At 44.3% G+C, this 27,848-nt stretch overlaps 1 protein-coding gene across 5 annotated transcripts; it reads right to left on the reverse strand.

Annotated features, from left to right (window-relative positions):
- Positions 1–3,328: 3,328 nt before the first annotated feature.
- EEF1AKMT1 (EEF1A lysine methyltransferase 1) lies at positions 3,329–27,848 on the reverse strand. Of its 5 annotated transcripts, none has more exons than XM_007074376.3 (5): positions 27,731–27,848; positions 14,782–14,944; positions 10,871–10,953; positions 5,675–5,955; positions 3,329–3,612 (listed from the first exon to the last, which is right to left on the reverse strand). In XM_007074376.3, the coding sequence occupies exons 2-5, from the start codon at positions 14,923–14,925 to the stop codon at positions 3,470–3,472; spliced, it is 651 nt and encodes a 216-aa protein (XP_007074438.1). In that variant the 5' UTR covers positions 14,926–14,944; positions 27,731–27,848; the 3' UTR covers positions 3,329–3,469. The 5 variants fall into 5 exon arrangements, with proteins under 5 accessions (XP_007074438.1, XP_042834660.1, XP_042834719.1 ...); XM_042978726.1 differs by lacking the exon at positions 27,731–27,848 and adding an exon at positions 27,243–27,572; XM_042978785.1 differs by lacking the exon at positions 27,731–27,848 and adding an exon at positions 27,238–27,572.

Genomic DNA, 27,848 nt, shown 5'->3' on the forward strand with positions numbered 1-27,848 from the left:
TTCAGGTCAGGTCATGATCTCGCACTTCGTGAGTTCAAGCCAAGAGTCAGGCTCTGTGCTGACAGCTCGGAGCCTTGGAGCCTGCTTCGGATTCCCTGTCTCCCTCTCTCTCTGCTCCTCCCTCGCTCATGCTCTGTCTCTCTCAAAAATAAACCTTTTAAAAAATGACTTTTTGTATAAAAGTTTACAAAATCTATCACTAGGCAGCAGTGACCAGATAGAATATGTTGGACCAGATAGAAATGTTACCTAATGGGAATTAAAAATTTGGGAAAAAAAAATATGTTGGAGTAAGAGGGGGGTGATGGGAGATATTTCAGTGAATAATAAGAGTTTATTGGGACAGAATTTTGTTCTTGGTAGAACTAAAGGGTTTTTTCCTTCTTTTCCTTGGAGCTGAGAGAGGTCATTACTGTTTTATCAAATAGGGAAATTCGCTGGCCTCAGCTGAGCAGCTTCCCCCTCCCCCTGCGGGTCTCCAGCACACTGATTATTGTTCCCCACAGTTCACAGCGGGCCTTGGGTGGATGTGGGACTTCATGGTCCCGGGCTCCGCCCGTGAGACTTTCATAGCTTCTTCCCTCCTCTCCAAATGTGCCACGGTGACTACGTTCCGTCAAGGGATTCTATCTGTCACTGAAGAGCTCCGTGGCCACCCTTGGAATGGACACGCCGTGCTGGTTCCTGAAGATTTTTTCCAACCAACCGACAGTATCTCCGCCGTGTGCTTGTTTTAGAAAAACCGAACCATTTGGGAATAGCGATCAACACCCATCACAAATGCCAGCGGCTCGGCTTGCAGGGGCCAATGGCCCAAACTTCTCGGTTTACAGCATGTCTTGTAGCAAAGGCGAAGGGGAGAGAAGGGTCATTCTTGGCCTCCGCTTCCTGCTCTGAGCAAGGGAAGAGCGTGAAGTGTCCGTCTGAAACGGGGCTTCAAAAGTGACTCCGGCGCGTCGCTCGTTCCAGCTGTCCGCGTTGCCATCGCCCCCAGACATGCAGCCGAGTATGTACGGACTTCACAGCGGTCAGCAGACCGGATATTATCATCCTCCCTCTTTCCCCTCCTACTATGGTTACTTCGTGGCTCGGTGCAAATCTTTGAATTAGCAAAGGACTTTATAAACGTGTCCTTTTCAGCTTTCGAAGTGCTTTGGTCGGGTGTGAGAGGCGAGGGTGCTCCCAAGAATTCAGGAAGCTTACTTCCAGGCCTCCGGGCAGCACGGGCACCCCTTCCTCCCACCCCGCTGCTCCTTTGCCCCGTGTGTGCCAGCCAGAGGCCAGGGGCACGGCAGCCCCGCCTCGTGTTTCCGAAGACTGCAGAGGTGGAGACGCCCGCCTCTGATGAAATCCAGAAGCGGCCACGTGTGAACACAGGTTTCCTAAAATTGAAATCATGCGAGGGGTCCGCAGCAATAAAACACGCGTTGGCCGCCTGTTATTCAACGCGATTGAAGGCTTAATGCGCTGAGCCTTGTCCCTTCCCTCCCCCACCCTCTGTGAAAGAATAAGGTTTCTCTTCGTCATCTAAAGGCTAGACTTCCAGGAAAGCTAAAATTCTGTATTTCTAGGCTGCTATGTGCCCCCAATTCCTAAGTTACACATTACGTTTGTATACATGATTTGTTACTAACATTTATTTGTCGGTGGCCTAGGTAATTTTTACTAAACTGACTCATGAGGAAATAATAAGGTGGGGGTTATTTTCTAAAGAACATTTATTGAACCCTTCACATGTGCCAGGTGCCGATACACCGATAAAAATATAAATGTCTCATAAAAATACCAAGTGATTTTTTTTTAAGTAAATGAAAACTTATCCCAAAGTAGGACAATACAGGACTGAAAAGTTAACGGGGGGGGGGGGGGGGGGGGGGCAAGCTCGCGCCCCCCCCCCCCCCCCCCCCCGTTTCCTGGGCACGGGCGCCCACGCACGAGGCTCTCGGGGACAGGCGGGTTTCCCGCGGGGAGCGGCCATCCCCCCATCCTGATTTTCAAGAGCCAACATTTCTCGCTGCCCCTCCACGTGCACTGCGGGTCCACCGCCCCACCGAGGACCTGGGGCCAGAGCGCTTCTGTCGGGGAAACTGCCGGAAAGCAGGTCGGAGAGAACATAAAGCTCTGCCGGCCAGCGACACACTTCGCTGCCTTTCACGTTTGATAGCAAAGCGAGTCACGTGAGATGGGAAGTGTTATTCCTTTCCCGGAGGGGTTATTTTTTAAGTTTTTATTTGCAAATGATTCTGACTTCACAGGAAATTGCAGAATTACTACAGAGAGGTCTTGTGTGTCCTTTCCCCAGTTCTCCGCAGTGGTAACATCTTACATAAGCGCAGGACCACAGCCAGGGAATGGGCATCCGGACCGCCCACACACCTGACTCAGCGCTCACCAGTGGTACGCGTGCGTGTGCACGTGTGTTCTGCGTGACCCCGTCCGCGGAGTCTTGTGTCACTGCTGCACAGTCGAGATGCAGACGAGTTCCGTGAAGGTCTCCCTTTTATGGCCACACCCACCCCGTACCCCCATCCTAACGTCTGCCGACCACCAATCTGCTCTCCATTCAAGAATGTTGTTATATAAATGGAAACACAGGAGGTAACCTCTGGGGACTGGCTTTCTTCACTCAGCACAAGGCCCTTGAAATCCATCCAAGTTGCAGGCATCAGCAAATCATTCCTTTGGGTAGCTGAAGAGGCATGTTCTGTGATGCGGATGCGTGATGAACAGTTTCTGCAGCACAACAGAGGCCAGCAGACTTCTCACCTCCTTTTTACCGTAGTGTTTGGTTTGCTGATGGCACTTTCTCAGGCAGCTCGGAGCAGCTGACGCGGCTTTAGCTGAGGGTGCGGGGGAGGGGGGGGGTGCTGAGCGTGCGGCACCCGGGCTGCGCTCCTGTCATCCCTCCATAAATAGGGACAAGAAGGAAAAATCCAGAAGGCTCTAGTTCCGAGGATTATGAATTAATACTAGTTCCAAGAATTATCACCTCCTTTCACGGAGGTAAGTGGCATCTCCTTCAGGGGCAGATCAGATGACGGTCCCCTTCACAAGTCCTGCGATGCCCCAGGAAAGCTGCCGAGAAGAATCAGCAGCCCATTGGGTAGAGCCAGAATGGGCCTGTTTTAAGGGGGCAGATGGCCTGAGGCAGAGGCCTGGGTCCTAATCAAGGCCTTGGCCAAGCCATTAAGCTGTCTGTACTTGGCTTTAACCTGTTCTTAGGTGAGGAGAGCGGATTTTAGACAGGTTGTAAGATTTCTTCCCAGGACAAATCCACAGACTCAAGTTGGCAAAGGCATCCCGAGCCCTGGCAACAAGGAAGTCATGATGAGATGCTGTATTCTTTATTTTGGAAATCAGGCCAGAGCCAGCCCCATTCTAGGGGACAGGAGGAGGTTATAGCTTTTCAATCTACCAAGGAAATAGAGAGAAACGTCACATAGGATCCTTTACTGTGTTATGTTACTATCTACACTGAGATTTCACGGTCTAGTCCAGAATCATAATTCACATAACAGCGAAACTCATTTCCCAAGGTCCGGGTGTGTTTTGGAATAAATTTGCACATCTTCACGCCAAGAAGTTTCGCTGCCTCTTCTTCCATGACGGCACCTGAAGGGAACAGACCCAGTGAACTCGAAGCCTGAAATACCAACCACTGTGCCACCACGAGTGGTGAGGGGTTCTAGACTAGAATACGTGAGGTAATGAGATGATCGTATCACTCAATAAATATGGGGGAAGGTCAATTCTTTATATCCTTTTTCACTTTCTTCAACAAATTTGCAAATTACCTACTTTTTTCCTTTTTAATTAACATTTTTTTTTTTTGCTTTAAGTTTTTTAAGTTTCTTTTGAGACAGAGCGTGTGCATGCACCAGTGGGGGAGGGGCAGAGAGAGATGGAGAGAGAGAATCCCAGTCTCCACGCTCAGCTCGGCACGGAGCCTGACTCCGGGCTCGATCCCACGACCATGAGATCATGACCTGAGCCGAAATCAAGAGTTGGTCGCTTAACCGAAGGAGCCACCCAGGCGCCCCTCCTTTTTAATTTAAAAAATAGTTTTCCTACCTCTACAAAACTGAGACACTTAGAAATTTAGAAATAAAGGCACATTCCACAAAGTAACATACGGAGAGTAAAAATAATTACTAGGAACTAGTGTTTTCCAACTTTGAGTCAAGAACCCCGCTCTCATTCACATCTAATCTTGCAAACTCATTGGAACTCATTCACACCAGCTTCTGGCTGACTGGTCCCCACGTCCCACCCACTGCCTGGCCCACGGCCACCGCTGTGGACACAGCCCCTGGGTGTCTCTGAGCACCTCTCCCGAGACACCCCACTGCATAAAGTGCTTCTGCAGCTCACACAGGCAGGAGACCCAGGGTTCGCCCCAGATTCTCCCCTTCCCTCCACATCCGAGCATAGCAGGCTCTTCTGCCTTCACCTCGCTCCACCCCTGCCCACCTTTTTACTGACACACCTTGTCCACGCCTGTCTCAGCTGGACACACCCTCATAGGGCCTGCTCCCACCTGTGCCCTAAATCCTTTCCAGCACAGAGTGAAAGTGCACTTCTTGAGGCAAACTGGGTCCCATCAGTTGGGGGCCGACAGCTTTCAATGTAAGTCCCAACAATGGCAGCTGTCACCTGTAAAGGACCCTCTCGCCCCCTCCCCCCACTCCAGCCGTGCTACCTGCACACGCGAGGGGGCAGGGCTCCCCGCATCCCTCTAAGAACCAGGGGGCCACAGGCCCTGGGGGCCACCCCTCGAGGTCTCCCCTGGAGTGCTACTCCTCCAAGAACCCCTGCCTGCCCGGCCTGAAGGACACCCCTCATGGTTCTCAGTGCCTGCCGGGCCCTTCTGATTCTTTCACTACACTTCTCAGAATTGGTCATCACCTCTCCCATCTGTTCGGTTACATTTTTTAGCCTATCTTCTGAAACTAAAAGGTAGGCTCCACGAAGCCGGGGCCCCCGCCTGGCAGCTGGCACAAAGGGCTAGCAAACAACCGTTGAATTGATAACCCTTAGGTAAATATTACTTGTGACAACCAGAGTCACCTTCTTGACAATTCTCCAGCTTCAGGGACAAGAGACCCCCTGCAGCTCTGCTCCCGGCTCGGCCCAGCCTGAGGGGCCCTGGACGCCGGCCGCCCCCAGGAGACAGACCATGAGGTAACGTTCTAGTTCTCCGCCAACGCTCCGCATGTCCACCTTAAGAAAGAATGCCACTCTCACCAGTAAGAAAACTCTTCTGCTGGTGAGATCAATTTAATCTACTGTCTAGCTCTGTAACCTTGGGCAATTCAGCTTAACGTTATCAATTCCACATTTCTCTCATCACATGTAAGGCTGGATCAAACACTGCTACTATTCCTGATGAGGGTGAGTAAAAATAACACTCAGAGCACACTCACCATGTGCCAGACCACACCCTGTGTGTATCATGTCACTTAATTCCAATAACGCTGAAAGGAGGGTAGTGTTACCAGTCCCGGTTTACAGATAAGGAAACCTGGCACAGAGAGGCTGGTTATGTAACTTGCTTGAGGTCACACAGTGAGTGGTGGATTCAGGATTTGAGTTCTAAGATCGCTTCCAACTCCTGGAACCTAAGACTGGAATATCTCCTGGTCAACATTCGTGAGTCGTGCAATCCGGCACCTACCTGTGCACAGCAGAATCTTGCCCTGAGTCAGATACTTGATGGTTTCTGACGTTTTCCTGAGACATTCCTCGGAGAGATAGGGGGGATCTGCTATTACGATGTCAAAACTGTGTGCAGCAATTTTTTCAGGTAAATCCAATGGATTATTGTAATCATAGAAGATAAACTCCTCTCCGTATATAGCAAATCTTTTGTCATATTCAAAGATGTATATAGAAAAGTCTTCTCTGTGTAGCTCTCTCAGTTTCTGGTAAACACTGGGGGCACTCACACAGGCTATTCTGGAAAACAAAAGGAACAAATTCATGGAAGATCTTTAATGGAGAGCTACTGGTATTAAATAACAACTGCTTCACTAAAAAATATAGGTCCTGTGTTCAGCTCTTCAAAGGGAATCACAGTGCAAGCTAATGTAAAGGCAGTAAATTTCAAGAGAAAACTATACTGTTTCGCTTTTAAGGAATACGGTGTTTAAAAATCCTGCAACTCATAAGGTATGAAAGGATACATAAATGTGCTTTTCTAGTAAAAAATGTAAAACATTAGGAACACATTAGCAAGAAAGTTAGAAAGCCCAAGGCTTAAATTTGCTTATTATTTTCATGTTGGTCCTCATTTCAACATTTATTTCAAATACTTTTAGTCTCAAATTAATTCTTTTGAAGTTACTTTTTAAAAAAATTTTATTGGGGCGCCTGGGTGGCGCAGTCGGTTAAGCGTCCGACTTCAGCCAGGTCACGATCTCGCGGTCCATGAGTTCGAGCCCCGCGTCAGGCTCTGGGCTGATGGCTCGGAGCCTGGAGCCTGTTTCCGATTCTGTGTCTCCCTCTCTCTCTGCCCCTCCCCCGTTCATGCTCTGTCTCTCTCTGTCCCAAAAATAAATAAAAAATGTTGAAAAAAAAATTTTTTTTTAATTTTTATTTTTTTTAAGTATTTATTTTTGAGAGAGAGAGAGAGAGAGAGTGAGTGGGGCAAGTGCAGACAGAGAGGGGGACAGAGAATCCAAAGCAGGTTCCACACTGACAGCACAGAGCCCGATGTGGGGCTCAAACTCATGAATTGCGAGATCATGACCTGAGCCGAAGTCAGATGTTCATCCAACTGAGCCGCCCAGGAGCCCCTGATGTTACTTTGTAATATTCATAATCTAGGAAGAAAAATCCCAAATGATGCCTCAATAGCTCCAGTTTTCTGCAAAGATACCTTAAAATTCAATCGCAGTACGGACAAGCTACTTTAAAACTAGCAGATGCATCTCTGAACAGAGACCATGTTCCACGGACCGGGTGGGTCCCCGTGCCCGGCTAAAAAGGCTTCTCAGCCCCAGGGCACTGAAGCGTGTGATACACTCTGGCGATGATACACACGCTTCTATGGGAAACACGCGTGTCCCAGCCCAGGGACACAAGGGCCAGCGGGGCCCCCAGTCCAGGCTGCTGCCAGAGCTCTGGTGAGGAGATAGGCAGAGGACGTGGGACGATGTCCTCACTGTGCTCAAAGATAACAGGCCGCGACCCGGGCAAATATCTTCTGAGAAAGAGGGTGAACTACAGATAGTTTCAGACAAACTAAGTCCGAGAGTCTGTCACCACAGACCTGCACGCAATTCCAAAGCACGTACTTGGGGCAAAAGGAAAGTGGTCTGAGGTGCAACAGGGACTGAGAGCGGGATGGCGATGACCTTGGGGGAGGCAGTGACCTTTATCATGCAGCAGCAGGTCACCTTCCGCAGGGGATGCGACTGGAGCCCTGGAGTCTCTCTTTACGATGGGGAGTATGATGGAGGCTTAAATGGGACGTCCCCCGAGAGCACGCAAACAGTGGAGAGGGCGCACAGTAAGGGCTCAATAAATGCTACTATTACTATTCATTTTGAATATTACGACAGAGCTCGAAAAAATACTGAAGATGCTTTTCAGAAAAAAATAAATTTCTTCCAAAGCCCTTTATTAATGGAAAAAAAGAAAGTATGTGTAAATACTGTCATTAAGAAGAACCCAATAAGCATCTCTATATAATGTTAAAAGAAAAAGAGCAGCAAAAACAAAAAAACCCAAAAAACTTAGGACTTCCAGTTTAAGATGGCAGGCATCGCACATTCATGTACATTTGCTCCCTCATGAAAACCTACTAAATAAAACGTGAGTAAAATTCTTTTGTTTTGTTGTTTAAGCACAAACCACCAAGAGCAAAGAGAATTCAAGAGGGGACCAAAACAAACAAAAACCAAAAACCCCACAAAAGCCAACCAGCCAGCAAAACAAAAACCCCTTAAGAGGCAGAAAAGCAGGGGCGCCTGAGTGACTCGGTAGGTTAAGCGTCAGACTTCGGCTGCCGTCGTGATCTCGTGGCTCCTGAGTTCGAGCCCCGCGTTGTGCTCTGGGCTGCCACTGCTGAGTCTGTCGGATTCTCTCTCTCTGCCCCTCCCCTGCTCGCTCTCCCTCTTAAAATAAAGAAACTTAAAAAAAAAAAAAAAAAAAAAAAAGCAGAAAAGCAAAGGGATAGCTGGTATTTGGCTCAGTGGACCCAAAAAAGCCAAATCCCAAACTAGGTGTCATAGGTAAGCTGAGAAGCAACCTGGTTTACATCCGAGGGCCCTCAGAGGCTCCGGAAGCTGCAGGACCAGGTCACTCAAGAAGTGGGGGTGAAGGTGGGGCTAGAAATAGGAGGGTTCATTGAAAGGTCTCTTTAAGAGGCTCGTTCCCGGGATTCTCTTACCTACCCCAAGTCTCTAGGTGTCTGCCCCTCTGCGACTGCGACAGAAAACTTTCCCCAAACTGAAGGACCTGAGTTAAAAGAATGAAAGGGTTCTCCAAGCAGTACAGATGAGAGCACCACAGCAAGACCCAACGAATACCGGGATTAAGGGAAAACCCTAAGCTTGTCGTGGGCAGGGATGGGAAAACACAGGTTTTCCTGTAAGAAATCGGAATGGCGTTGGTTTCTCAACAGCACCTATGGGAACCTGGAGGCAATGAAGCAATGCCCTCAAAACCTGGGAGAGATACCCAACAAAACTATCACAACCAAGGGGAAGGATAGAATAAAAGTATTTGTAGACACGAAAGGTTTAACCACCTCCCTCCCATGTACCTTTTCTGTGGAAGCTATTGAAGGATGTACCAACCAAAGTAAGGCTGTAAACTAAGAACTAGGGTACAGGAAACAGGAACCCAGAACAAGAGAGAGGCAAAAGGCTCTGACGCATGATGGTGAAGGGAACACCAAGGTAAGTAAGACCTGTAGCAAAGCCAGAAATCAACAAGTCCAGATAAGAGCAGCTTGCAAAGCCTTGGGAGTAACTTCCTTCACAGAGTTGGAACACGACTGAATTTACTGACAGGAGATTCACGGAGCGTCTTAGAGTTAATTTATGATATGGACACAGAAATACATACAAAATAGAATTATTTTCTTCAGAAAAATGAAAAATTATACAGAAAAGGAAAAGAATAAGGTTCAACTGTGAAGAACATTTATGCTGGCATAATATAAACCCTGTTCTAACCAAGATTAGGATAAATCTATTAGGAGTGTGAACAAAAAGCATGCCTACTTGTGGCAGTTGTGGAGTATGAGAGAGAGCTAAATCCTCATGCTCCATAGTGAGAAGTCAAGAAATGTGGGGAGTAAGCTTAGAAATTTCCCTGGGCTTGCACCAATGGGTTAACAAGGCATAGAGAATTACAAAGCTATAGGATGTTCACACCCAAGTTTGGGTAAACAAGATTAGGTGAATAAGGATAGAGAAGAGGGGCTAAAGGCCCCCAGAATAAAGTGAGGGGGGGAGGGCAAAGGCCCCCAGAACAGAGAGGGGGGCAAAGGCCCCCAATACAAAGGTATATGAGGTAAGCAAGATTAGGTATTCAGGGCGAAAGCGCCCCCCAATTTAGTACTACAGCAGAAAGCTGCTTTCACAGGAAGGAAGGACCAAGTTAGGTAAACAGGTAAATAGGGCTATAGACTGCTATGCTGCAGGCTGCAGGTGAGGAGCTGATTAACGAAAGAAAGGTGCCTTGTTGACCCCGAGGTTGCTTGCTCTACCTGTCTCAGCCCCTAGGCTAGCTAAAATAAACAGAGGTGGGGCCTCATGTCTGCTGTAAACAACTTCTGGCCGGCCCCCAGGATTTTGTTTTGTATTAACCAAACCCCTAAACCCGAATATCTTCAAGACCCCCTTTCCCTCGCGTCCATGAGTTAATGTTCACAGATTCATTGTCTCTTCGTGCACGTCCACCACCATGTTTGTAAGCCTTCTGATCCTAATAAAAACGGAGCGAGGACCCTTATTCAGGGCTCTTGTCCTTTCCCGGACAATAGTCATCTCTCGCTTTTAATCCTGCATCCGCTCTCTTGCTGGACAAGAGAGTACTTTAGACTTAGAGTCTATGACAAAGAAATAACGTCTACAAGTGACAGACAGGTCAAGAAGTGCCAATATAAACATGTATTTAGAAATATGGTTGTAAATCCCAAAAGGGTCCCCTGAAAGGGAGCAGGAAAGGGGAGGGGAGTGCTCAAGGGGGAAATGAGCAACACGGATATGGTTTCTGAACAAGCCTGGTAGGACCATTTGACGTTAAATTATATGCATGTGAAAATTTTGATAAAAACTGAAGTGACAAAAAAGAAAACCTGTATTTTTAAAACTTCAGAAGTCAAACATTAAGATTTTTTTTCTTTTAGGGGTACCGGGGTGGCTCAGTTGGGTAAGTGACCGACTGCAGCTCAGGTCATGATCTTACAGTTGGTGAGTCCGAGCCCCATGTCATCGGGCTCTGCGCGCTGACAGCACGGAGCCTGATTCGGATCCTCTGTCTCCCTCTCTCTTCCTGCCCCTCCCCAGCTCGCGTGAGCGCATGCTCTCGCTCTCTCTCTCGAAAGTAAATAAACATTAAAAAAACAAATTTTTTTCTTTTTAAAAGGAAAACAAACTTTAGGAGTATAAAGGTAAGAAACAGATTAGAAAATGTTAAAATAAAGAAGAGGTAGGACATCTTACAATGAACAGATTTCTGTATTCCTGTTTAGGAACTGAGTTTTCAGCACTGGAGCAGTTCTCAATTTATCATGTCCTGCAAACCATGGACTACAGCTACGGTTCCCACTTCTTATAAACCATTGCTCGTTTTGGAAGGACGTATTCAGTATCAATTTAGATAAGAAGACAAAAGAGAAACAAAATCTGGACCTTACCTGCCACAGTCTCCCGCGGCTGCAATGGCTTCCTTTGCAAGTCGCAAAGCGGTTTCCTGGCTGTACCAAAACTGGCTCAACTGCTGTAACAGAGCAATGACTTGAAATCAGTTTAGAACTGCCATAAATTCCGTCCTTTTAATTTACGTCTACCACTCCGATGTGCATACATTTCAAGTGTTTTTTTCTTTTTAAAACTAACTATTCTTTGGAATTAAAGTGACAGAAGGCCCTAATTGCTGGAATCTAGGCATCGAGTCCCAGCGGCTGCCGACACCACAGAAGGAGACAACGGTCAGTGTTTCTGCTGGTGGAAGAACATACTCCCGCCTTTGTGTGACTCTTGCCCCAAGAAACTGAACCTGAGTCTGATTAAGCCTCTAGGACCAACTACCCACTAGCAGAACCACAAACAGAGGATGGAAGAACGTGTGAAATAACACCACGGGGATGAGAGGAGCGAAACTCAGTCCGTGGTCCTTTTCCACCGCCTCCTCTCTTTACCTTATGAGCACTTCCCGAGTTACTTGTCTTTTCCCTCAGGGGTAAGCTGTCATCTTGCGCCTTCTCTTCACGCTGGTTACCGATTTTCTTTCAACTTTTTAGTGATCCTTAATCCACTCACGTTTCTAAATTAAATTTTAACGGGAAAAGTGGATTGTCCTGCAATGGAATAGGCCCATTTCTCCAGCAGGCCTCCCTCTGGAATGGCCGTGCCAGGAGCCAGTGGTGGGAGGAGGCAAGTGTGTGCGGCCAGTGTCCGCTGATGGCTCTTAAATCCAGCTTTAAAAACATTTCCAAAACATATGATCATTTCAACAAGTGCAAAAAAAACACATTTAACAAAGTTCAACACCACTTCATGATTAAAAAAAAAACCTCTTAGAAAAGCAGGAATAGTAAGGAACTTCTTTAAACTGATACAAGGCATCGAGAAAAAACCAACAGCCTTACAAAAATGAAAGATCTATTTTTTCCCCATAAGATAAGAAAGAAGGCAAGAATGTCTGCTTTCAATATTCTCATTCAACATTCTACTGCAAGATCCAGCCATTGCATTAATGCAAGAGAGGAAATAAGCGAGTGACAGTCAAAAAAGAAGTAAAACTGCTAACATTTGCACATTGTGTGACTGTTTACCTAGAAAACAGCAAGGCAGATAAATGTTTCTGAAGACAGAATGTACATATTCATTTGGATATATGTGAATATGAATTCACGTCTAAACATTCTCAGCTGCAGGAAAATGCCAAGCCCCGGCCCTCTTTGCTTAGGAAGCTGGAGGAAAGCCCTAGCACACATGTGTATATGGTGTGGGGGTGGGGGTGGGGGTGGTGTTCTACTTCACTTGATCTGGGTAGAGTTTTCGACAGTTGGCTACCAAGCCGCCCTTCTCCCTCACTCCAGCCTTGTCAGGGCACAGTTGTATGTTTTGGCTCTCCTCATACCCTTCCAAAAAATAAAAATCTTCCTTTTAATCAAAGTGTTGCATAAACATGGCTTTCAAAGTCAAATGCACTACTAGGCTTACAAAGAAAAACAACAGTCCCTGCCCCACGTCTCCCCACCAGTGAGTTCCACTCCTCAGAAGCACCTTTCAACTCTTCCTTTGATCATCTGTCTCCATATTTCCAAATATTATGCTTTAAATGCTCTTTTTAAAAGTTTATTTTTTGAGTGATCTCTACGCCCAATGTGGGGCATGAACTCACGACCCCAAGACTGAGAGTTGTATACTTTCCCAACTGAGCCAGTGAGGCACCCCTAAACGCTATCTCTTGATTTTTCTACTTTATACAATGTATTATATTATGACAGATGAGGATTTTGCTCTGTCATGCACACCCTTCTCTGTCCCTCATGCTCCCCATATGGTTGTAACCTGTTTTTGGTTAAAATCATTGCCAGTATTCATTGTGGGGCCAAATGACACATTTCCTTCTAGGATGGAACCTTTTATTCTTCCTAGACTTAATAAATGTATCATTTGCTTGTTTCTCTGAGCCGACCTCTAAATCTTCCAACATACTCTGGCAGCTTCAGAGAAGCAGTGTCCCGGAGGCCAATACCATGAGATTTGCTGTATCTAAAATGTTTTTATTTTATCCTTCACATTTGAGTAAGCTGAAATCTGGGCTGAACAAAATTCTACTCCCAATACCGAAGACACTACCCCACTTTTTTCTAGTTTCTAACAAAGCTACTGAGAAGTGTGGTGTGACTCATCCTGAGACTTTGTAGGTGACCTGCTTTTCCTCTGGAAGGTTCTAAGATCTTGTCACCTGCATACAGAATTTTCAGAGTCCTGTAACCATGTGTCTTCATGAGAATCTTCAGGTCTGGGAAATTTTCTAATGTTCCCCTTTGAAGATTTCCTCTCCCCTTTATTTTCTGTTCTAGTTTTCTAGAATTCCATCCAATTAGTTAAATACTGAGCCTCCTGGATTCATCCCCTAGTTGTACAAAATGTTTTCTTTCCAGCACTTGCATCATTCTCTCTTTCTCTTTTTGCTTCCTAGGAGATTTCCTCAATTTTATACACAAAACAAGACAAAGTATCAAAATTATAAAAACACTTAATTCTAAGTAGTGGGATTAGGAATAACTTATTTTTGTGTTCATGTTTTTACATTTTTCTACAACAACCATGGATTACTTTTAGAATCAGAAAAAAAAAAGCACATAATACTTAAAACATTAAGCAGAGGGAAAGGGAGAAAGAATAATGTGGTCCGTCAGGTTTCTGATACTCACCACCTACAAAAGCATCAAGCTACAAGGCAAAAGCATGTAAAGAAGGGGAATTGTTAGAAAGAGGCTTTTGCGTAGGTGGAAAATTTAGTGTAAATGTAAAGAAACATTTTTATCGAGTCAGTTTCAAACAGATGGTAAATAGGAGAATTTAATACAACTTAAGAGATCCAAAGTCGACACAAAATGTAAAAGGATGTTTAAAAAAAAAAAAAAAAGGAGTGTGAGAGATTCCTTCTAGGTGGGAAGTGATGGACAGAGACAAACCCACTACTGAGGGGCAGGCACAGACAAAAAGCCCAAGCTTCGTGTATCTCCTTCAAACGGTCTCCTTCAAAAGTTTACACTTCTAGGTTCTAGCTTAGGTCAGTTTCCCTCCAGTCATTTAATTAATTCCCATTTTTAATTCCCATTTTTATTTATACCATAAAAATATAATTTAAATACATACTATGCACTAGAACCTATTAGTATCTTTTTCAGAATTCCCTTTCATCTTTTTTCATTGCACATTTAAATGAGTTTCATTGCACGTTTAAATTAGTTACCCCATTTACCGCAGTATTATATTTTACCCCCTCCACAAGGATAACGGGCACCAGAAAAACCAACCGCAAGTGTCTGTGCACAGAAGGAAGCACAAGTTTGTGTTGGTCACAAGTGACATGTTGTCCCCCTGTCTGAAAAGTCCCCTTGTCTGACCACCAACCAGCCTGACCGTCAGAACCAGGAAAATCCGCATTTAAACAGTCTTAAATGGGGGTGCCTGGGTGGCTCAGTCGGTTGAGTGTCCGACTTCAGCTCAGGTCATGATCTCACGGTCCGTGAGTTTGAGCCCCGCGTCGGACTCTGTCCTGACAGATCAGAGCCTGGGGCCTGCTTCGGAGTCTGTGTCTCCCTCTCTCTCTCTGCCCCTCCCCTGTTCATGCTCTGTCTCTCTGTCAAAAATACACATTAAAAAAAAAAAAAAATTAAACAGTCTTCAATGTCTGGGAACTGCTTTCTGTCTTAGCAGCGCACACAGGACATCAGCTCCTGAGGGGCAGGTGAGGCAGACGTGGGTGTGAGGCGGGACGCAGACAAACACCAGACCGGATGGACAGGTGCAGAATCGGCAAGCAGCTCACCCACATTTCCTGAGACACGTGGAATGCACTTACCCAGTTCTCTTCTATTATTCCAATATTATATTTATCATCCCCGCCTGGGTCACTTTGTTGCTTCTGCTCAGAATAAAATTCCTGGAGGGCTGCTAAGGCGTGGGAAGACAGCCGGGGGACATCATCATCCTCAGAGTCACTCATTTCACGAATCGTCTGTAACCTGCAAATAAATGAACAAACATGTTGTGCGGGTATTTTTTTTCCCTTCCCATCAAACAGCGATTTAGAGGGACACCTGGGTGGTTCAGTCATTGAAGCCTCTGACTCTTGATTTTGGCTCAGGTCATGATCTTACGGTTTGTGGGCCCGGAGCCCTGCATCGTCAGACTCTGTGAGCCTCTGTGAGCTGACAGCGCGGAGCTTGCTTGGGGTTCTCCGTCTCTCCCTCTGTCTGCCTCTCCCCCATTTGCACACGACATTCTCTCTCTCTCTCTCTCAAAATAAATAAATAAACTTACAAAAATAGCCATTTAGAAATTTTTTATCTCACAGCAAGGATCCAAACTGGAAGTGAGGTTTTTGTTTGTTTTTTATTAATTAAAAAAAAAAAAATTTTTTTTTTTTAATTTTAGAGAGAGAGAGCAAGCAGGGGAGGGCCAGAGAGAGACGGAGAGAGAAATCCCAAGCAGGCTCCCACATTCACCGTGGAGCCTGACGTGGGGCTCAGACCCACATCTAAGAACTGTGAGATCATGACCTGACCTGAAATCAAGACTCGGATGCCCAACCAACTGAGCCATCCAAGTGCCCCTGGGAGTGGGTTTTATAAGGGAAACTCATATTTTAAATTTCTGAGATCAAACATCCACAGAGGTCTCCTACTAAACCACAGCTTAACAAATACAGGCTTTTCCTTTACATGTATCATTTTTACAAATGAGATTCTCCCATTTTTAAGACTCCTTGCAGAATGAATTTTTTTACCATAAATATCTAAAGACATATTTGGTTTTTTTCAGGCACTGCAATGGCCATGTGCAGACATTCACTGTGGACTCTCTGAATCAGAGATCTTTCCACCCACGAGTGTCACTGTTCAGGTGATCTAAGGCTCAGGGGTGTTATTGACAGGGTAACTGAAATTAGTATGGAAAGAAGTATGGAAATTTAAAGGAATGACAAAGAGAAAGGGAAGAAGTAAAACACAGGGAGGGAGAAAAGGAAGATGTCTTGCAGGAACGGATGGCCAGGCCAGTCACTTCTTGTGGTACCACTGGAGTTAGCCAGACTGCTAGGTTAAGCCACAAGCTTGGTATGGACAGCAAATTCTGCTCAAGGACTCCTGACCTCTCCAAGTTCAGGGGCTTCCCCAAACCACCCTCACATCCACTAATTTGCAAAAAAGACTCAGCACTCACTGAAAGCAATTATACTCACAGTTGCATTTATTACAGGGAAGGATACAAATTAGAGCCAGCCAAAGGAAGAGGTGCATAGGGCAGGGTCCAGGACAGTTCCAAACAGGAAGCTCCCGTAGCCCTCAGGAAGCATCACCCTCCCAGCAGGCATGTGGGACAATACACACACAGTCCTGCCAGCCAAGGAAGCTCTGCAGGCTTTGATTAAGGCTTTGTCATGCTGGCCTGAGTGACCGGACTACTGCCCACCCGGCTGAAGTCAGCCTCTAGCCCCCCAACCAGGACGGCTGGATGTGACCTGAGGGACCTCCATGAATAACAAAGACCTTCCTATCACTTGGGCAAGTTTAAGTGTTTAAAGGTTACATCCCGAGAGCCATGACAAAGGCCAAACTTCCCTTTGACTGAGGTCATATTGCTTACTACACAGGTCAATACATTTTTTTTAGTTTATTTATTGAGAGAGAGAGAGAGAGCAGGGGAAAGGCAGAAAGAGAGGGAGACAGAGAGAATGCCAAGCAGGCTCTGTGCTGTTAGCACAGAACCCAACGTGGGGCTCAAACTCATTAACCGTGAGATCATGACCTGCGATCAAGAGTCTGATGCTTAACTGACGGAGCCACCCAGGGGCTGCCAAACACATTTTTAAGTCAAAAGTTATCTAAGAGCGTAGCAACAACACTCCATTTGCTTTGTGTCACATTTTACATCAAAGTCTACACTTTTCAGCAAAGACTGCTCAAGAAAATTCGTCACGTTGCTCCCTTCCTCCTCCAAGACCTCTGGGGGTGTAGCTGATGGACAGTCTTGGCCTTCCGCCTGCGCCACCTACCGAGGGCAGCTGGTAAAACACCATCTGAACCTGGCGAATCCCGATGCTTAGGGAGAGAGTTTAAAAGATGCTGAGCAGCTATTTCAAATGAGAAATAACTGCTTGATGCTTTTTTTCTCCTTTTCAAAATCAAAGAGCCAGCCATTCCTAAAAAACAACCAAAAAACCAAAACCAAGACCAAAAAAACCCTGCATATACCAACTACTGACAGTGTATTTTCACGTGCTAATAGTCTGTTGATTCCCTCTTTCCTTTCTTCATCAAAGACTTACCTGTAAAAGTTAACTAATAAAATATCTGGGCACACAAATTAAGCTAGAAATATAAATAAGTGTTCTATGAACAAGCAGCTTCCCCTCTAGGAAGAGAAGGAGCAAAACACAAGGTATATACACTATGATAGATTTATAAAGTTCAAAAACAAGTAAAATTAAACTATTCGTTTAAGGAACATATAGGCTTACATTCAAAGATACGCTAATTTTGTTACTAAAACCTTCCTACGTAGAAGGCTCCAGGCTGAGAAGAGTCACTGATGAGTTCTATCGAACATATAAAGAAATGTTGATAATTTTATCACCCAGAAGACAGAGGAGAAAGGGATCCTTCCCAACTTGTTTAATGAAGTCAGATTAAATCTAACATGAACACGTGTCAGTATATAACTGGGCTCAACTCCCCATCAGATTTTGAGGGTGATCAGATATCAAAGGGGGTTGGGGGCATTGGTGGTAGTGGTGGTGGTGGGTTTCTGGGTAAACTGATTTAGCAAGGTTCTTGCTAAAACTAGATTTTACAAAGTACACAGATGGGCCTAGAAGGTTCAGGAGCCTGACTCAAGGTTGGCCAAACAATTTTAGCTACAGGAAACTATGGCCTGCAGGCCAAATCAAGCCTGTGCCTTGTTTTTGCCAACAAATGTATTGGAAAACAGCCACACCCTTCTGTTTACATATTGCTTACAGTTGTTGTCCTTTTAAAGTTTGAACTCACAAACCACGAGATCACAACCAGAGCCGAGGTCAGATGCTTAACCTACTGAGCCACCCAGGTGCCCCTTGCCTACAGTTGTTTTTAATGATAAGCCTAAAATATTTATTATCTGGTCCTTTACAGAAAGTTTGCTGACTCCTGGTTTAACAGTATAAAAGAGAAAAGCCACATGATCATTTGCATGGATACTACAAAAGAATCTGACAAAATTCAACATCCATTCATGTTAAAAACTCTGAGCAAACTCGCTATAATAGGGAACCTCAATCTGAAAATGGGCACCGAAAAAAAACATACGCCTCATACTTTCTTAGTGGTGAAACACTAAATGCTTTCTACGCTCAGGAACAAGGGAAGGATGTTCACTGTCACCACATGCATTTAACATTATCCTGGCCTTTCCAGTTAATGCAAGAAGGCAAAAACAAACAAACAAAAAACAAAACAAACAGAAAGACAAAAAAAAGCAAGCATAAAGACTGCAAAGGAAGAAATGTCCCTATTTGTAGATATGATTATTCACAGAGAAAATCCTAAGGAAATAATGGTCTCATCCATGTGACCAGGTCAACATCAGTGGGGATAATTCATGTCAATGGCATGTACCCTTGATATGCAGTGATGAAGACAGCGCTTCATTTCCATGGTCTTCCCCTCAAAAAACATAATCCCAGTGTAAGCATGACCAAAACTCAGACACACCCCAATTAAGAGACGTTCTACAAAATATCTGACCAGTATTTGCCAAAACTGTTCGGTCATCGAAAACAAGACGAAAATGAGAAACTGTCACTGCTAAGAGGGGCCTAAGGAAATACGATGACTATCGGTAAGACAGTATGAGGTCCTAGAACAGAAAAGGAGTATTGCATAAAAACCAAGGACATCTGAATAAAGTATGGACTTTGGTTAACAACAGTGTAGCAATATTGTTCATTAATTGTGACTAATGTACCATACTAACAGAAGATGTTAATAATAGGGGAAACGGAGTATAGGTATATAGGAACAACACGCTATCTTCATAATTTTTCTGTGAATCTAAAACTATTCTAAAATAAAGTTTATTAAAAAATTTTGTTTTAATGTTTATTTTTAAGAGAGAGAGAGGAGGGTTGGGAGGGGTAGAGAGAGAGAGGGAGAGGGAGACACAGAATCCAAAGCAGGCTCCAGGCTCTGAGCTGTCAGTCAGCACAGGGCTTGAACTCATGAACCATGAGATCATGACCTGAGCCAAAGTCAGACACTTAACCAACTGAGCCACCCAGGCGCCTCTATAAAGTTTATTTTTAGAAAATTTTAAGGAAGCATAACCAACTTCACCAACAAAAACTACTAGAATGAGTTTACTGAAGTTTCAGAGTACAAGGTCAATACAGAAAAATAAATTACATTTCTGTATTCTAGCAGCAAATAAATAGAAATTAAACTTAAAAGCAATTTTCCATTAAGTAGCATAAAAATGCTTTGAATATATTTAACATAAAGGCTGTAAGATCTTGAAGCACCTGGGTGGCTCGGTTGGTTATGTGTCTGCCTCTTAATTTCGCTCCCTCTCTCTTGCAAAAATGAACATTAAAAAAAGGGGTGGGGGTAGGGGCACCTGGGTGGCTCAGTCGGTTAAGTGCAGGACTTTGACTCAGATCACGATCTCGAAGTTCAGAGTTCGAGCCGCGCATCGGTCTCTGTGCTGACAGCTTGGAGCCTGGAGTCTGCTTCGGATTCTGTGTCCTCCTCTCTCTCTCTCTCTGCCCCTCCCCCACTCGCTCTGTCTCTCTCTCTCTCTCTCAAAAATAAATACATATTTAAAAAAAAAAGACTTTAAGATCTCAATACTGAAAATTCCAAAGCATTGCTGAAAGAAATTAGAAAAGACCTAAATAAAAGGAAAGGTATACCATGCTCATGAACTAGATGAACCAGTATTATTTAAGGTATCAATTGTTCCCAAATTGATCAACAGATTCAATATATCCTAAACAGAGTGTATGTGTGTGTGTGTTTACTTAAAATAGAAACTGATGTGCTGCTTCTAAAATTTATTTATTTAAAAAAATTTTTTTTACGTTTGTATTTTGAGAGAGAGGCAGACAGACAGAGCATGAGCTGGGGGAGGGGCAGAGAGAGAGAGGGAGACACAGAATCTGAAGCAGGCTCCAGGCTCTGAGCTGTTGGCACAGAGCCTGACATGGGGCTCAAACTCACGGACGGTGAGATTGTGACCTGAGCTGAAGTCGGACGCTTAACTGACCGTGCCACCCAGGCGCCCCTCTAAAATTTATTTAAACATTCATTCATTAAAGGATATTAAGATTGCTTCCACTTTTTGGTTACTATAAATAAAGTAGTATGAACATCTATGTACAGTTTTACCTTTGTTTTCTGACTAAAGCTTTGTTTGTATATACATCAAACAAATCATGGCACTAAACCACTTATCAATATTTTGATTAGCTTCTATATCCCCAGTGTGAGAAACAAATGGCCAAAATCAGAGTAGACAGATAAAACAAGTAAAACAAGTAAAAAAGAATGGCAATGCTGAGGAGAATGTAAGGATATTGGTACTCTAATTCAGGTAATAATTTAAATTGGTATAATCTCCTTTTGAAAAGAATCAGATATTCTGGATATAAGAATATTCCTACTTGGCGGGGGGAAGCACCTGGTGGCTCAGTCGGTTAAGCGTCTGACTTTGGCTCAGGTCATGATGTCACCATTCGTGAGTTCAAGCCCCGCGCCGGGCTCCGTGCTGGCAGCTCAGAGCCTGGGGCCTGCTTCGGATTCTGTGTCTCCCTCTCTCTCTCTGACCCTCCCCCACTTGTGCATGCACGCATGCGCTTTCGTTCAAAAGTAAATAAACGTTAAAAAAAATTAATTGAAAAAAGACTATTCCTACTTTTTGATCCAATTCTAATTTCTAAACTTTATATTTTGAAATATTTATAGATTCACAGGAAGTTCTAAAACTAACAGAGGTCCAAGTATCCTTGACCTATTTTTTTTTTTCCTCATTCTAACAACTCTAAAAGCAGGACGTAACTTTAAAATAACGGTGTAGAAGTTTACTGTGGGCATGTTTTCTTAAAGTGGTGGTATTCTTAGAGTCCACGGCATCTCGGACTCGATGAAATGGGATCATTGTACCAACCGCAGGCGGCAATGCAGTGAGCCATCCGTGCAGCACTCCCATCATTTTACAGCCTCAGAATAAAGTCACAAAGAGGTGAGGCTGTTCTGGGGGTTGGCACTGTCTGAGTGGTATCCGCAGGGAGGAATGGTGAAGAGCGTGCTACTAGGGGATTCTGGGGGACTGTCTCCACCTAGACAACTGTACTGGCCCCATCTGTCTGATGTGTTTCAACGTTTGAAAGAATATTTTTTAAATGTTCATTTATTTTGACACACAGAGAAAGCGTGAACAGGAAGGGGCAGGCAGAGAGAGAGAGAGAGAGAGAGAGAGAGAGAGAGAGAGAGACAGAGACAGAGAGAGGGAGGGAGAGGGAAAGAGAGAATCCCAAGCAGGCTCCAAGCTCAGTGCCGAGCCTGACATGGGGCTCAATCTCATGACTGTGAGATCATGACCCGAGCTGAAATCAAGAGTTGGATGCTCAACTTACTGAGACACCCAGGTGCCCTGATGTAGCTATTTTAGAACTCTAAAATCTCTTCAAAGGCTTGCAGTTTCATCCAAAAGACACAACTTCCAGTTAAGTTGAGTTAATCTTGGCACATAGCTCAGCAGTGGCTACCCATCCCCCACTTCTTATTCCTGTGTCAGGTAGCTGTGCACATGATTCTACTTTGTGTTCAGTCTTAATATACAGAGCTGAGAGAGGATATGCTATCAAGTGTTTAGTATTATTCACAGTTCCCCTAGAAATGAGAGGCACAGTGCCCCATGAAGGGCCACATGAAACCTGTCATATGTGGGGACAAGGAAGCAGACAGAGACCTGGAACTCCGTCTTTACTGCTAAGATGACTGGGAAGGAATTGGGTGGGGATGTCTCCTATTGGGCGCAAAGTAAAAACACACATTCTACAGTTTGCGGTTGGAAGCTTCGTGATATGATTTTGATGTGCCCATGAGAGCTGGTTTGCAGCAAAGGGTAAGCAACTTTGGCCACTAGTTTGGCCCTGTAATTAACTGACACCAAATAAACAAATACAAAACCGAAGAACACACAATTTCAAAAGTTCCCGGAGCAGTTTGTACGCAACTTGTGGAAGCCAAGGTATGCAGTAAGGGCTCTGTCCTGCAAATACTGGGGATCTGTGTTCTGATCACTAACTGCTGCTTCTGATCGTGGAGGCAGGGACACAGAGTCAGGCAGCCATTACCACAAGGCTCCCACTGTTGTCATTACTTCCACCTCCAGCTGAATCAACTTTCAGGGGATTTAAAGGGCCAACACTTCTTTCCTTGCTTTATTTTTCTCTTTTTCTCCTTTTGGGAGCCAGACATTTAAGGACTAGATCATTACACAAAGCAACTGCATATACAGGGGAATTTAGGTCACTGTACATGCCCAGGAAGAGGTGGAGGCTCAGAAAAGAACTGAGATAAGTTTACACCTCAGGCTGACACTCAGCACAGACAGCCCTACAACAATCAAAAAACAAAAATAATAAACAAAACAACAAAAACAGCAAATCCTTGGGAAGGGGGAGAATCTGATTTCCAGAGTTCCCACATTATTAGATTCAAATATCCAATTTTCAACCAAAAAATTACAAGGCACACAAAGAAAGTGGAAACTATGGCCCATTCACAGGAAAACAACAGAAACCACCCCTGAGAAACATCAGATGGCAGACTTACTGTCTGAAAGATGCGAAAAGAATTAAATGAAGATATGGGAAAAACTAAGAAAATGATGTATGAACAAAATGGAAATATCAACAGAGATAGAAAACATAAAAAGGTATCAAAAGGGAATTCCAGAGCTGGGAATTACAATTACTGAAATGAGAAATTCACTAGAGGAATTCAAAAGCAGATTACAGTGGGCAGAAAATCAGCAAACTTGAAGATAATTGGAATTACTGAGTTTGCTGAAAAGACAGAATGAACAGAACCTAAGGCCATTGTATCAAGTGGACCAAAATACACATGGTGGGAGTCTCAGAAAGAGAAGAGAAAGGGACAGAGCAATTCTTTAAAGAAATAATGGCTGAAAACTTCCCAGATTAGGTGAAAGAACTATAAACACGTAAGAAGTATAATGAACTTTAGTATGATAAACTGAAAACACCCACACCAACACACATTATAATCACTATTAAAAGCCAAAGACAGAACCTTGAAAGCACCAAGAGAGGTGACTTGTCACACATTGTCGCATAAAAGCGCTCACCAATAAGATCATCAGATTTTTCATCAAATTTTGGAGGCCAGATAGCAGTAGACTGATACACTCAAAATGCTGAACAGAAAAAAAAAAAAAATCAACCAGCAACCCTGTATCTGATGAAAATGTCCTTCAAAAGTGAGGAAGAAATTAAGACATTCACAGATAAAGAAAAGCTGGAAGTTTGTTACCACTAGACCTGCCTTGCAAAAATTGGTAAAGTGAGTCCGGCAGGTCGGAATAAAAGCACACTAGGCATGCCTGGGTGATTCAGTTAAGCATCTGACCCTTGATTTTGGCTCAGGTCATGATCTCACAGTTCATAAGTTTGAGCCAAGTACTAGGCTCTGCACTGTCAGTGTGGAGCCTGTTTGGGATTCTCTCTCTCTCCCTCTCTCTCTGCCTCTCCCCCACTTGCACTCTTCCTTTCTCAAAATAATAGACTTAAAAAAAAAAAAAAAAAGAAATGAAAGGACACTAGACAGTGTAGAGTCATATGTAGAAAAAAAAATCTCAGGATCTCAGGAAAGGTAAATGTGGGCAATTATAAATGCTAGTATTACTGTAACTTCAATTTATAACTCTACTTTTTGTTCTCCAGATTTAAGAGACTGATTGATACCCAAATGTCTATCGACAGATGAATGGATATACAAAGGAATATCATTCAGACTCCAAAAGGAAGAAAATTCTGATACATGGCTACAACATGGATGAACGTTGAGGACATCATGCTAAGTGAAAAAAGTCAGTAACAAAAAGACAAATACTCTATGATTCCACTGATATGAGGTACCCAGGGTCATCACATTCACAAAGACAGAAAGCAGAATGGTAGTTGCCAGGGGCTAAGGGGTGGGAAGAATAGGAAGTTGTTTAATGTGTATATAGTTTTAGTTTTACAAGATGAAAAGTGTTCTGGAGGTGGACGGTGGCAATGGTTGTGCAACAGTGTGAATGTATTAACACTACTGAACTGTACACTTAAAAATGGTTAAGATGGTAAATCTGATGTTACGTGTATATTACCACAATAAAAATATTGGGGGAAAATGTCATTAGAGTGGATATCAACGGACTGTTAAGCAAGGTAATTAGATTGTTGCCACGGCTCTGTTGTCTGGCTTCCCTGAAGAAGTCATATTTAAGCTAGGATCTAAAGAATAAGTTCTCCCATTGGCAAAGAAAGGAGAAAGAGCATTCAAGGTAGAAGAAACAGCATCTGCATCAAGTGGTTGGTAAGAGAACTGATGCATTACACAGTGTGAAGTAAATTAGGCGTAATTTCAAAAGAATGGCCTACTCATTCAGCAATAAAACAATGTCTGCAATGTACTGTTAATTTGAATTTTGTTGTTTTATAGTTTTGTTTATACTGAATTTGAGAATGTGTTAAATTCTGTAGTTGTGGAAGAATCAAAAGCAGGATGAATTATTTACCTCTGAGGTTTTAATTTAGAATAAAAATAACTTAAATCAACATTGAGGTGTCTGCAAAAGTCCCACTGAGGAATGGTATGAAGGCTTTAAATTAGTAATTTTAGTTTACTGCCAAAAGCACAAAGAATAAATTTTTAGGAAAGCATACCAGGAGCTCTCAGGCTGGAGAATTTCCAGGTGGAAATTCCAAAGATTGGTGTGTGTGTGCATGCCTAACTGAGAAAGACTAAGAAAACATAGCAAACTGACCTGCAACCTACTAAAAGGTCTCATTTTGGTTTGGTATTTCAGGATTAAGAGTTCCTTTCATTCAGGAAAAGAATTGGGCAACTATTAAAATCCAACGTCTCCTGGCAGAGTTGAAGTGTACAACCAGTTTCTGATCCAAGCTGTACCATGATACTGACTAGAAGAGGTAAATGAAAAAGTATGTACGTGTTAATGTATGTATGTACAGATATATATGTGTGTGTGTACATCCATATAGGCACATGTACATATGTATATGCTTGTCACAGACAGGAATATTTGAATTTTTATTTATTAGTACTAAGCACTTTCCACAGCTGCATATGTGGAGAGGGTTTTCAAACTGCAGCTTGAAATCTGTTAGCTAATCATTTAGAAATAAAACATGAAAACCATAAAAAGAAACCAGTGACATTATGTGCAAAGTAACAAACTCCAAAAAGGAGTTTAAGAGAACTGTCTACTTTCATGGCAGTAAAAGGCAATTACACTTCAATCCATACCTGAGCATGAATTTTGTCTCAAAATAAAATTTTATCTTAAAGCTGATCAAATCCGTTCATTTGGTAATCATTTATTGAGGAACTGCCTTGTACGAAGCACTGTTCTTGGTGATGGAAATCAAAATCCCAGTCCTCTTGGAGACTACATTCTAGTGAGGCACAGACTATATGCAATAGAAATATAAAGTATGAGTTGGATGATGATAAGATCAATGGAGGAACATGTGGAGAATGAAGGGGCTGCCAACTTTAGCAATCATAGACTGTTTTCTACATTATCAAAGCGAGTTCAAGATTGTATCACTTGTTAAATGGGAAAAACTGAAATTTGCTTATGTAACAAACATTGCTCCAGGCTAAAAGAACTTCAGTTTCAATATACTAATTTTTTTACTCAAGTCACTACTTCATCCTATCTTTAGTGTTGTTTACAGATTTTCTAAGTGGGTTTATGAAATTGATGTAAAGAGATTTTCATGTCCAAAAGCGTTGGGGAGTGCTGCGTCATCTTATTATTGAACGGATGCTGAGCCTTACATGGCTCAAACGTGAGAACCGTGGTTCTCACGGGAGATTTTGCAACCACCTGCCCCAGAAAGGGAACATTCGGCAACGTCTGGAGACGTTTCTGGTTGTCAGAACTGGGAAGGATGCTACGGGCATCTAGCGGGTAGAGTCCAGGAACGCTGGCAAATACCATTTACGAGACGGTCCTCCACAACAAGCAACTGTCTGGCCCCAAACGCCTCCAGTGCCACGGCTGAGAAACACACAAATGGTTGTGATAATGTGGTGAGCCTTCTATTAGAAAAGCACTATTTAGTGCCATGGGATCAGAACGCAGAGCATGTACCGGCAGAAAACAGAAGTGAAACAGCAGGTGGCATTTTAACCTGGCCTTGAGGGAGAAAAAAAGATGAAGAGTGAGGATTACAGAGGGAACAGCATGAGCGAAGGGCCGGACACATTAACGTGCAGCATCAGTAGGGATTAGCAGGCTCCTAGTGTACTGTGGTTGCTTTCTATTGCTTTAAACAGTACTTAACTCAATATAACCAGTGTAATCCTCAAAAGCAATATGCAAATTCAATTACATTTCAAATGTATACAATTCTACAATTGCTATATATCAGTTTTACTTAAAGCAAGCCACTCCCTCCCCCACTGTATAAATTCACACAGTATCATATTGCCTTCTGCAAGTTATTTTAGTCAAGTAGGTGTGATCCAGTGGGGTGAGCATTAACCTAGAATTCATCCCAGGCACTTAACTGGGGGGTGCGGTGGGAGAGGGGAAATCTGAGGTAGTCTGTGAGGCTCCCTCTGCGAACAGGTAAGAATAATCTAGATGTTCCCTACATATATTTTGCATATTGCCCTATGATTCTACCCTGAATCCGATTTACTGTCAGAAAAGGGCCATAATCTTTCATTTTCTTTTTATCTTTGCATATGTAGTTTTCCCTGCCTAAAATGCCTCCTTTCCTCTCGTTTTCTAAAATTCTATTTATCCTGTTATTTAAAAAATTAACCTCAAAAAAGTGAGGTTAAATTTACCCAGGGCGAAACACATACAGATCCTAAGTGTACAGTGCGATGCACTGCGACGTATACCTCCACGTGACCTCAACCCCGATCAAGACACCCTTCCGGTCTTACACATCATCCCCTCCCCACCCCGGAAGTGTCCCCGGCCCCAGGCAGGTCCTTTACTTTGATCATACCGTACCACTAAGACGCTACTGCCCTCGTGCACTGCCAAGTTTCGCGTGTCCCCGCCAGCCTCTCGGGGGCTGAGGTCTCGCCTACTCCTCTCTACACCCCGCGCCCGGCAGAGAGGCCCTGCCTCCTAAGGCCCCGGCAGACGGGTGTGGGGGCTCGAACGTCCCGGTCAAAGCAGCACAGGGTAGTGGGCCCAATCCCACGTGACCGGAGCGGAGTTCTCTTGCTGCCCTGGCCTGGGGGTTAAGTTTTCTCCTCCGCACCCGGGCCGCCTAAGCCCAGGTTGGGCCGCTCCTCACGGGCCCCAGCCCACGAGGCCAGGTCACGCGGCGCAGGAACCGCGCTCCCTCTCGGCTCGACTGCAGCTCGCCCTCAGTCCCCAGACACCATTAACTGAATCCCTCCGCCCTCGCTGCACTGGAGAAAGGGTGACGAACGGAAAAAAGAAACCACAACCGACTCCGAAGCCGCAGACCGGCGCGGAAGCGACCCCACCTTCGCGCCCAGGTTCGTCCACTCAGTAGCCACGCGTGCGCAGTCACCCTCAGGTGCGGCAGGGGTCGAGGCCGGCCCGCGCGGGCCCGCGCCGCGTCCGCGCATGCGCACACCCTCC

Source organism: Panthera tigris, chromosome A1, assembly GCF_018350195.1.
Source record: "Panthera tigris isolate Pti1 chromosome A1, P.tigris_Pti1_mat1.1, whole genome shotgun sequence".
Lineage (NCBI taxonomy): Eukaryota > Metazoa > Chordata > Mammalia > Carnivora > Felidae > Panthera > Panthera tigris.